The sequence below is a fragment of the Bos javanicus genome, chromosome 23, assembly GCF_032452875.1.
Source record: "Bos javanicus breed banteng chromosome 23, ARS-OSU_banteng_1.0, whole genome shotgun sequence".
Taxonomy (NCBI): domain Eukaryota; kingdom Metazoa; phylum Chordata; class Mammalia; order Artiodactyla; family Bovidae; genus Bos; species Bos javanicus.
The window spans coordinates 7,268,777-7,280,462 of record NC_083890.1 but is presented as its reverse complement, the minus strand read 5'-3'; the positions used below and the strand labels follow the sequence as shown (position 1 = coordinate 7,280,462).

At 41.2% G+C, this 11,686-nt stretch overlaps 1 protein-coding gene across 1 annotated transcript; it reads right to left on the bottom strand.

The window, feature by feature from the left end:
- Positions 1 to 7,087: 7,087 nt before the first annotated feature.
- On the bottom strand, positions 7,088 to 7,513 carry LOC133235866 (histone H2B type 1-C/E/F/G/I-like). Its single transcript, XM_061397667.1, has one exon. It carries the CDS (start codon positions 7,477 to 7,479, stop codon positions 7,099 to 7,101), a length of 381 nt encoding a protein of 126 aa, XP_061253651.1. The 5' UTR covers positions 7,480 to 7,513; the 3' UTR covers positions 7,088 to 7,098.
- Between the last annotated feature and the right edge of the window lie 4,173 nt (positions 7,514 to 11,686).

Below are 11,686 nucleotides of genomic sequence, written 5' to 3'. Positions count from 1 at the left end.
GTACTTTAGGAGGCTTATGCTGTGCTTTAGGTGCTCAGTCATGTACTACTCTTTTCGACCCTATGGACTGAAGCCTGCCAGGCTCCTCTGTTCTTGGGGATTCCCCAGGGAAGAATACTGGAGTGGGTTGCCATGCCTTCCTCCAGGGGATCTTCCCAACCCAGGGACTGAATCTATGTCTCCTGAATTCTTTACTGACTGGGCCACCAGGGAAGCCCTATAGGAGGCTTATGTAAACTTTACCCTAAAAGTTTGACAAAGACAGTACAAGAAAGGAAAATAAGTCAGTCTCATCCATGAATATAGATACAAACATCCTAAACACATGGCTCACGTGGGCTTTCACAACAGGGAAAATAAATCGCACACTCTAATAAAGGAGAAATCATTAACTTCCTGGGAAAGCTGGAGATTGTACAATAGCGTTTTCCTGCCAAGGAAAAGAAAGAAGAAAACGCATACATCTAGAAGAGAAAAAAAAGCACATGGCTTCCTTATGTTTCCTTAATAAAAACTTGGGGTGGTGGGTTGTGGGTGTCTTACTGAGGAATAACCACCGATTGCAACCTCTGTGCTCTGCAGCACGGACTTAACCCAGGCTGGGTTGTTCTCAGGCCTCTCCATGGAGACACTCTCCAGCTCAGCCTCATTTCTCACAAAGAATCACTCACTTGGAATCAGATGAATTTAGAGCACAACCAACTTAGAAAAATGAATATAGAACGTATGCTGGAATTACAGGTGTTTTTCTACTCCAGTAGTTCTCAACATGTGGTCTTCAGAGTAGAACCTTCATCACCCAGAGATGTACTTAAAATGCAAATTCTTTTGTCTGAATTCAAACCTTCTGCATCAGACATTCCGGATACAGGACCCAGGAATCTGCATTTTAACCCACTTTACAGAGAGTTTCTACGAACTCAGGTTTGGGAATGCCTGCGTGATTCAACTAGTCACGCACAGATGAGATTCCACCTGGACCCACACCTGTGACATCTGGCAAAAATCTTTACATAAAAATCAACAATGAAAGAAAATCCTGTAATTCTCTTACTTTCTAATAGCTCTGGATTTTTAGTACAAATGAGTCTTGAGTGACAAAGTTTTGAGATATCTGGGGAAAGATCACAGAACTGGGCAGACTCCCATTGAAGCCCAAACAGAGATTTGTCTTACCTGATTTCTTAGGATTAAAAACTTTTCTTCTTGTTATTACTGTGGGCTCATCTTTAGGCTCAGCATAGAATCACTCACCTTATGGTTCTACTTTCTGCTTGGTTCAGTCATTCAACAGTCTCTCATTCTTTGTTTAATATAAAGTCCAGTAGAGTCATTTTATTCTGTGTATGAGAAGAGAAAAATGCAAGTTATTCTTTTTCTTTTTTGACAGAAAAAAATTCTCAAGTAATTTTAACTTCCTGCAGATGGAGATGTTAACAATATCACTAGGGCTCTCTACACTGTTAAGAAAGATGGGTGCTCAAACTTACAGGTTAAGGGGTATTTTATCTGATCTTGTCCAAAGTCTTTGAGGTCTAAGGGTTTGACAAATTATCTTTGTTAGATATAGCATTTACAAAGACAGATTTATGTTAAAAATGTATTCATTGTTCTCCCCAGCTTCCTGAGAAGAAAAGAACCTCTTTTTTTTTTTTTATTATCTTACAGAGAATTTTGTCACTTGCGTCTTAAGGCTAAGAACTGAAATCCTATCATTGGCATTGAGTTAAAAAGAGGTAGACCCTTCTAGAGAGTCAAATGTATACTGTGAAATGGAAAATGGAGTTCCTTAGGGAGAGAATTCAGGAGTTTTAACAACAGCCAAAAGGAAGGAAAGAAGGAAAAATATAGTTAGAAGGGTAGCAAAGGAAAAAACAAATCTTCATTATTCATACATGGTATGACTGTCTATAGGAAAAATACCCCCAAATCTAAGATATAAGGATAAATAACAGTTTAGCCAGGCGGTGGGATAAATGCACACAAAAATCAATTGCACTTTCAAAACAAACAAGTGGGACGTGATAAAATGGTCTCATTTAATAACAAATTTACAGGAACTAGAAATAAATTCTCAGAAAGAAAAGACATACAAGATTTAAATGGGGGAAACTAAAAATATTGAAAGCCCCATGGAAATGGAGAGATATACCATAATCATGGTTAGGAAGCCTCAATATTAGAAGATGTCAGTTTTCCCCTGTATGATCTACAACTTCAATGCAATTCCTCAAAAAAAAAAAAAAAAAGTCTCTATTGGGTATTTCATGGAATGTGGGTGCTAAGTGGGTTCAGTTGTGTCTGACTCTTTGGGGCCCTATGGACTAGAGCCTGCCAGGCTCCTCTGTCCATGAGATTCTCCAGACAAGAATGCTGGAGTGGGTTGCTATGCCCTCCTCCAGGAGATCTTCTGGACCCAGGGATCGAACTTGCATCTCTTGCGGCTCCTACATGGCAGGCAGACTCTTTACTGGCTGAGCCACCAGGGAAGTCCCATGGAATGTAGACAAACTGATTCTAAATGAAATAAAGTAGAAAAAGGTTAAGAAGAAGCAAGATACCACTGAAGAGAAAGAGGAAGTTGAGGGGATTTCTCAACCATATAACAAGATATTACAATGCCACTGTAGTTAAGAGCATGCACGACTGATGATGGTATGTGTGTAGCCAACTGGACCAATAAAATAGAATAGAAAGACAGCATCAGGTCCCCTGGTACCAATATATGAAGAGTGGGCATTCACTTCAAGTGGGTAAAAGATGTACTCTTAAATAAAAGACACTGAAATAATTGAATATACATTCATCACATATAAAAATATATTTCAAAAGAACTAAGGTTTAAAAGGGTTTCCCAGGTGGTGCTAGTGGTAAAGAAGCTGCCTGCCTATGCAGGAGACATAAAAGACATGGGTTTGATCCCTGGGTTGGGAAGATCTGCTGGAGAAGGGCACAGCAACCCACTCCAGTATTTCTTGCCTGGAGAATCCCATGGACAGAGGAGCCTGGGGGCTACAGTCCATAGGGTCACAAAGAATTGGTCATGACTGAATCAATTTAGCACACATGCAAGGGATAAAATGTTAGAGACAAGACATTAAAACTTTCAGATAAAAATGTAAAAAAATTAACTTATGACTTCAAGATGGGAAAACAGTTATCAAATAAGACACACAAATACTTGAAAACAGAAAAATAAAGGAAAGGTTAATAAATCTGGCCATATTAAAATTAGAAACTTCCATCAAAATACACTTTAAAGAAAGAAAACCAAAAGCTACAAACTAGATTTACTTGTATCACACATAATTCACATAGGATTATATTCAGAATAGTTCATAGCAATCCAAGAGAAAATGGTCAAAGATGGGAATAGGCATTTCACAAAAGAAGGAAATATGAATGACCAATAAATATACAAAATTATGTACATCCTCAATAATTATCAGAATTATGAATTAGAATGGCCTTTTAAAATTACTTATTTTTAATTGAAGGATGATTGCTCTATAATACTGTGTTGGTTTCTGCCATACATCAGCATGAGTCAGCCGAGATATACATAGGTTCCCTCCTGAACCTCCCTCCCGCCTCCCACCCCGTCCTACCCCTCTAGGTTGTCACAGAGCCCTGGTTTGAGCTCTCTGAGTCACAGCAAATTCCCACTGACTATTTTACATAAGGTTCAGTTCAGTTCAGTTCAGTCGCTCAGTCGTGTCTGACTGTGACCCCATGGACTGTAGCATGCCAGGCCTCCCTGTCCATCACCAACTCCCGGAGCTTGCTCAAACTCATGTCCATCCAGCCATCTCATCCTCTGTCGTCCCCTTCTCCTCCCGCCTTCAGTCTTTCCCAGCATCAGGGTCTTTTCGTGAATATGTATCTAAGCTACCCTCTCCATTCTTCCCACCTTCTCCTTCCTCCCTGTGTCTACAAGTCTGTTCTCTCTGCATCTCCATTGTTGCCCTGCAATAGAGATGCATTTGGAATCACTTTTTATTTTATTCTTGTATTGAGTTGTATTAACACACAATGTTACATTCGTTTCAGTTTACGACAGTGATCCAAATCTGTGTGTATGACATGGTCACTGCAATAAGACCAGTTACTCTGTCACCACACATAGCTGATACCATAGTCTTTACTATACTCCCTATGTGTACGTTACATTCGGGTGACTTATTTACTTTATATCTGGCAGTTTGTACCTGTGAATCTCCTCCACTGATTTCATCCGCCCTCCCAGCCCCTCGCCCTCTCAGCACCGCCAGTTTGTTCTCTGTATCTGTGAATCTATTTTTTGTTGTTGTCCATATTTTTTTTTCTGTCACTGCCTATGTGGATCCCTATATAAACTCACATGGGATTTGTTTTTCTCTGACATTTCATTTAGTGTAATACCCTCCAGGTCCATTCATGTTGCTGCAAATGGCAAGATTTCATCTTTTTTATGGCTGAGGAGTATTCTGCTGTATATTTATGTACCACATCTTTTTTCTTCATCTATTTATTGATCCACATTTAGGTTGATTCCAATCTTGGCTATTGTAAATAGTACTTCAATGAACAGAGAAGTGTGTAAAATTAGTGTTTCATGTTCCTCAAATAAAGACCTAGAATTGCTGGGTCCTAGGCAATGGCACCCCACTCCAATACTCTTGCCTGGAAAATCCCATGGATGGAGGAGCCTGGTAGGCTGTAGTCCATGGGGTCGCTAAGAGTCGGACATGACTGAGTGACTTCCCTTTCACTTTTCACTTTCATGCATTGGAGAAGGAAATGGCAGCCCACTCCAGTGTTCTTGCCTGGAGAATCCCAGGGACGGGGGAGTCTGGTGGGCTGCCGTCTATGGGGTCGCACAGAGTCGGACATAACTGAAGCAACTTAGCAGCTGCAGCAGCATGATAGTTCTATTTTTAGGTTTTTGAGGGACCTCCATGCTGTTTTCCACAATGATGGCACCAGTATTTCTGCCAGCTGTCCATGTGGGCTCCCTGTGCTCCGCACCCTCATGAGCGCTTGTTACTTCTTGTCCTCTCGTCGGCCGTTCTGACAGGTATGAGTGGTGTCTCATCAGGGTCTGACTTGCCTTTCTGCGATGATTAGTGAAGTTGCTCGCCTTCTCATGTGCTTGTTGGCCATCTGTGCATCTTGGGGGAAAGTGTTGCTTCAGGTCCTCTGCCCAGGTTTTAACCGGGTTGTGCTTTTCTGCTTTAGCTGCATGAGTTCATTACACAGTTGGGATACCAGCCCATTGTTGGGTATGTCATGGGCAAATGCTGGCTTCAGTTCAGTAGGGGCCTTTTTGCGCTATTGGTGATGTCTTTGCTGTACTTTTCAGTTTGGCGTAATCCCATTTCTTTATTTTTTCTTTTGCCTAAGGAGACATATCAAAAATATATAAGGGACTAAGTGCTGATTGTTTATCTTTTCAAAGAATTAATTCTTAGTCTCTTAATTAATCTTCTCCTTTTAAAAAGTCTGTATTTCATGTATTTCTGCTCTAATCTTTATTTTCTTTCCTCTGTGAACTTTGGGCTTTATTTGTTCTTCTTTTTCTAATTCCTTTAGGTGTAAAAGTAGGTTATGTATTTGAGATTTCTCTTGTTTCTTGGGATTAGGCCTGTATTGCTTTGAACTTCCCCCTTAGGATTGCTTTTCTGTGTCTCATAGATTTTGGACAGATGTGTTTCTATTTTCACTTGTCCCAAGGTACTTTTTGACTTCTTCCTTGATTTCTTCCTTGACCCACCGGTTGTTTAGAAGCGTGTAGTTTAGTCTCCACGTGTTTGTGTTTTTTGCAGCTTTTTTCCTGTAGTTGATTTCTACTTTTATACTGTTGTGATCCCAAAAGATGCTTGATATGATTTCAGCCTTAAATTTCTTGAGACTTATTTCGTCACCAAACATGCGATCTGCTTTGGAGGATGTCCCCCGTGCACTTGAGAAGAACGTGTGTCCCGCTGCTTTTGGGTGGAGTGGGCACTGCAACTGGGCGGAGACATGAGGGTCATTGACTCGATGGGTCAAGAGATTGGGTGAGGATGCGGCAGCCCGCTTGTGGGAGGCTCCTCCTTCAGCACACACACCCTCCCTCCATCCAGGGAGACTTAAGGGGAGGAAGGTGTTCAGATTCAATGTATATTTCTGCAATTTCACTTCAGCTAAGGAAAAAATGTATATATTTGTTATCAGTATGTATCTTTTCTCAAGATTCCATTATTCCATAATGCATCTCAATTATTCAAATTTCTTTTTTTTCCCAGAAGTCCTTAAAAAAATTTTTTTTATCTTTTAAGCCCAGAGAGAAAGGTTGAATTAACAGATTTTAAAAAACCCATGTCTCTGAACCTCTATAGTTTCTCTGTTAGATCTTCCATGGAAGAGACAATCAACAATCTAATTCTTTCCTTCAGGATGCAAAGTTGTTACATCCAAATTCCTCAACTCCTTAGAGTAAAAGTCTCAAGAAATAGTATCACATAGTATCATAACAGTGAAACTTCAATAATTAATTTTAAGAAACCCTTTCAGACTTCTGCAACCAAAGAAACCAAGCTTTTTATACTTCTTTTTTTAATTGAAGGATAATGGCTTTACAATGTTGTGGTGGCTTCAGCTGTACATCAACACGAATCAGTCATAATTGTATATATATATCCCCTCCCTCTTGAGCTCCACCCCACATTCCACCTGTCTAGGTCATCACAGAGAGCCAGGCAGGGCTCCTGGTATTATGACTGTTCAATTTCAGTAGAAGTACATCTCAGGCCAGTTTTCAGAAAGGCAGGTTATAGGAGAATGTGACCAGAAAAGCGTTGCTCAAATGCATAAATCTGTTATCTAATGTTCATGAAGCAATGAAACCTCAGACTGAACTTCTAAATAAACATTTGTAGCTACAAATGAACTAGAGCCTTTTCTTCTCAGCTTAGTATTTCCTTCTGCCCTATAGTGAAGTCACTCAGTCGTGTCTGACTGTTAGCGACCCCATGGACTACAGCCCACCAGGCCCTCCATCCATGGGATTTTCCAGGCAAGACTACTGGAGTGGGGTGCCATTGCCTTCTCTGTTAATAGCGGCTAGGCATATTATATTTACTTGGAGCTGGTATACTTGGTGACAGCCTTAGTGCCCTCGGACACGGCGTGCTTGGCCAGCTCCCCAGGTAGCAGCAAGCGCACGGCGGTCTGGATCTCCCTGGATGTGATAGTCGAGGGCTTGTTGTAATGCGCCAGGCACGATGCCTCGCCAGCGATGCGCTCGAAAATGTCGTTGACGAATGAGTTCATGATTCCCATGGCCTTGGACGAGATGCCGATGTCCGGATGGACTTGCTTCAGCACCTTGTACACGTACACGGAGTAGCTCTCCTTGCGGCTGCGCTTGCGCTTCTTGCCGTCCTTCTTCTGGGCCTTGGTCACAGCTTTTTTAGAGCCCTTTTTAGGGGCAGGAGCTTTTTTAGCCGGTTCAGGCATGTCTATAATGACAACACCCAACAACACAGAAAAATCTGAAAATGCCCTATAGGTTCAGACTAATACTGATTGTAATTCTCTACTACCACCTAGTGGAAAATCCATCTGTTTCTTATTTTAAAAATTCCATAGTAAATTCCATAGTAATTCCATAGTAAATCAGATCAGATCAAATCAGATCAGTCGCTCAGTCATGTCTGACTCTTTGCGACCCCATGAATTGCAGCAGGCCAGGCCTCCCTGTCCATCACCAACTCCTGGAGTTCACTCAGACTCACGTCCATCGAGCCAGTGATGCCATCCAGCCATCTCATCCTCTGTCGTCCCCTTCTCCTCTTGCCCCCAATCCCTCCCAGCATCAGAGTCTTTTCCAATGAGTCAGCTCTTAGCATGAGGTGGCCAAAGTACTGGAGTTTCAGCTTTAGCATCATTCCTTCCAAAGAAATCCCAGGGCTGATCTCCTTCAGAATGGACTGGTTGGATCTCCTTGCAGTCCAAGGGACTCTCAAGAGTCTTCTCCAACACCACAGTTCAAAAGCATCAATTCTTCGGCGCTCAGCCTTCTTCACAGTCCAACTCTCACATCCATACATGACCACAGGAAAAACCATAGCCTTGACTAGATGAACCTTTGTTGGCAAAGTAATGTCTCTGCTTTTTAATATGCTATCTAGGTTGGTCATAACTTTCCTTCCCAGGAGTAAGCATCTTTTAATTTCATGGCTGCAGTCACCATCTGCTGTGATTTTGGAGCCCAGAAAAATAAAGTCTGACACTGTTTCCACTGTTTCCCCATCTATTTCCCATGAAGTGATGGGACCAGATGCCATGATCTTCGTTTTCTGAATGTTGAGCTTTAAGCCAACTTTTTCACTCTCCACTTTCACTTTCATCAAGAGGCTTTTGAATTCCTCTTCACTTTCTGCCATAAGGGTGGTGTCATCTGCATATCTGAGGTTATTGATATTTCTCCCGGCAATCTTGATTCCAGCTTGTGCTTCTTCCAGTCCAGCATTTCTCATGATGTACTCTGCATATAAGTTAAATAAGCAGGGTGACAATATACAGTCTTGACATACTCCTTTTCCTATTTGGAACCAGTCTGTTGTTCCATGTCCAGTTCTAACTGTTGCTTCCTGACCTGCATACAAATTTCTCAAGAGGCAGATCAGGTGGTCTGGTATTCCCATCTCTTTCAGAATTTTCCACAGTTTATTGTGATCCACACAGTCAAAGGCTTTGGCATAGTCAATAAAGCAGAAATAGATGTTTTTCTGGAACTCTCTTGCTTTTTCAATGATCCAGCAGATGTTGGCAATTTGATCTCTGGTTCCTCTGCCTTTTCTAAAACCAGCTTGAACATCAGGAAGTTCACGGTTCACATATTGCTGAAGCCTGGCTTGGAGAATTTTGAGCATTACTTTACTAGCCTGTGAGATGAGTGCAATTGTGTGGTAGTTTGAGCATTCTTTGGCATTGCCTTTCTTTGGGATTGGAATGAAAACTGACCTTCTCCAGTCCTGTGGCCACTGCTGAGTTTTCCAAATTTGCTGGCATATTGAGTGCAGCACTTTCACAGCATCATCTTTCAGGATTTGGAATAGCTCCACTGGAATTCCATCACCTCCACTAGCTTTGTTGTAAATATCTGGAGAATACCTTGGAGAAGGAAATGGCAACCCACTCGTGTTCTTGCCTGGAGACTCCCAGGGACAGCAGAGCCTGGTGGGCTGCTGTCTATGGGGTTGCACAGAGTCGGACACAATTGAAGTGACTTAGCAGCAGCAGTAAATACCTGATTTCTTATAAAGTTATCTTGTTATAAAAAGTTCAAACCCTACAGAAGAGTGTAAAAAGGGTAAAAGGGCTCCTTTTCTCACTTCCCCTTCCCCTATCACTCTGCTTCCCAAAGGTAACTGTGCCCTGTGTCCTGTATCCTGCAAGAACACTTCCTGTATTTTTTACATATTCAGATGTACAGCAGAAAAATTCTAAGACATCAGCTGAAGATTGTTTTGTCCTTCTATTATAGAGACAGATAAAGCATCACCACTTCATGCCTTGAGTGGCCACAGGCAGACAAAGATGGTCAAAAGGTTAAACTCTTGGAGGGATAGATTAGGAGTTAGAGATTAACATAAACACACTACTATATAAAACAGATAACTAAGATCCACTATCGGAGAAGGCAATGGCACCCCACTCCAGTACTCTTGCCTGGAAAATCCCATGGACGGAGGAGCCTGGCAGGCTGCAGTCCATGGGGTTGCTAGGAGTCGGACACGACTGAGAAACTTCACTTTCACTTTTCACTTTCATGCATTGGAGAAGGAAATGGCAACCCACTCCAGTGTTCTTGCCTGGAGAATCCCAGGGACAGGGGAGCCTGGTGGGCTGCCATCTATGGGGTCGCACAGAGTTGGACACGACTGAAGCGACTTAGCAGCAAGATCCACTGTATAACACAGGGAACTGTTCTCAGGATTTTATAATAACCTGTAAGGGGAAAGAATCTGGAAAAAATGTATAACTGAATCACTTTACACCTGAAACTAACATAGTACTGTAAATCAACTATACTTCAGTTTTTTTAAAAAAAGATAAAAAATGGTGAAGCTTTTGAACTTAAAGTTTACTTTTGAAAACTATGGTAGAAGAAAGAAGAATGAAAGGCCTAAATTAGTAAATGTCTGGTCAGTAAATGGTAGATTTGGGAAGGACTCCTGATGAAGTTAGTGCCACTTTTCTTGCCTGGAGTTGATACAGGATCTATGGGCTGAGGAGAGTGTCAGGGACTGGATCGGAGCCTTACACTCTAATCCTTCTAAACTGTGTCACAGATGCTTTTGTTTTAGTTTAGTTTAAATAATTTGAGTTTAAAAATCTGACCTACTAAATTCGGGAGCAAAAAAGGAAACAGTATATTTGATGTGCTCTTCTTGACCTATAACCTATTTGGTTTTGCTGTCCCAATAACTAGAGTGACGATAAAACATTTAAAAATAAATGTAAGCAGGTAACATGATAATTATAAGAAGTTTTAGGTCTCTTATACTCAAAGGGTTTTGTTATTTGCTTTTAAAATGATTTAAGAACATGAAAAACTTTATTGAGGTGTAATTTACCTAAAACCCAATGGAACCATTTGAAGTATTCAGCTTGATGAGTTTTTTTTTTTTTTTTTGAAACTTTTTTTTTTTCCTCTAATTTTATTTTATTTTTAAACTTTACATAATTGTATTAGTTTTGCCAAATATCAAAATGAATCCGCCACAGGTATACATGTGCTCCCCATCCCGAACCCTCCTCCCTCCTCCCTCCCCATACCATCCCTCTGGGCCGTCCCAGTGCACCAGCCCCAAGCATCCAGCATCATGCATCGAACCTGGACTGGCAACTCGTTTCCTACATGATATTTTACATGTTTCATTGCCATTCTCCCAAATCTTCCCACCCTCTCCCTCTCCCACAGAGTCCATAAGACTGTTCTATACATCAGTGTCTCTTTTGCTGTCTCGTACACAGGGTTATTGTTACCATCTTTCTAAATTCCATATATATGCGTTAGTATACTGTATTTATGTTTTTCCTTCTGGCTTACTTCACTCTGTATAATAGGCTCCAGTTTCATCCACCTAATTAGAACTGATTCAAATGTATTCTTTTTAATGGCTGAGTAATACTCCATTGTGTATATGTACCACAGCTTTCTTATCCATTCATCTGCTGATGGACATCTAGGTTGCTTCCATGTCTTGGCTATTATAAACAGTGCTGCGATGAACATTGGGGTACACGTGTCTCTTTCCCTTCTGGTTTCCTCAGTGTGTATGCCCAGCAGTGGGGTTGCTGGATCATAAGGCAGTTCTATTTCCAGTTTTTTAAGGAATCTCCACACTGTTCTCCATAGTGGCTGTACTAGTTTGCATTCCCACCAACAGTGTAAGAGGGTTCCCTTTTCTCCACACCCTCTCCAGCATTTATTATTTGTAGACTTTTGGATCGCAGCCATTCTGACTGGTGTGAAATGGTACCTCATAGTGGTTTTGATTTGCATTTCTCTGATAATGAGTGATGTTGAGCATCTTTTCATGTGTTTGTTAGCCATCTGTATGTCTTTTTTGGAGAAATGTCTATTTAGTTCTTTGGCCCATTTTTTGATTGGGTCGTTTATTTTTCTGGAGTTGAGCTGTAGGAGTTGCTTGTA

Bases quoted from the DNA above. Each gene is read 5' to 3' on its own strand.
- LOC133235866 (XM_061397667.1), bottom strand. From the start codon at position 7,479: ATGCCTGAACCGGCTAAAAAAGCTCCTGCCCCTAAAAAGGGCTCTAAA.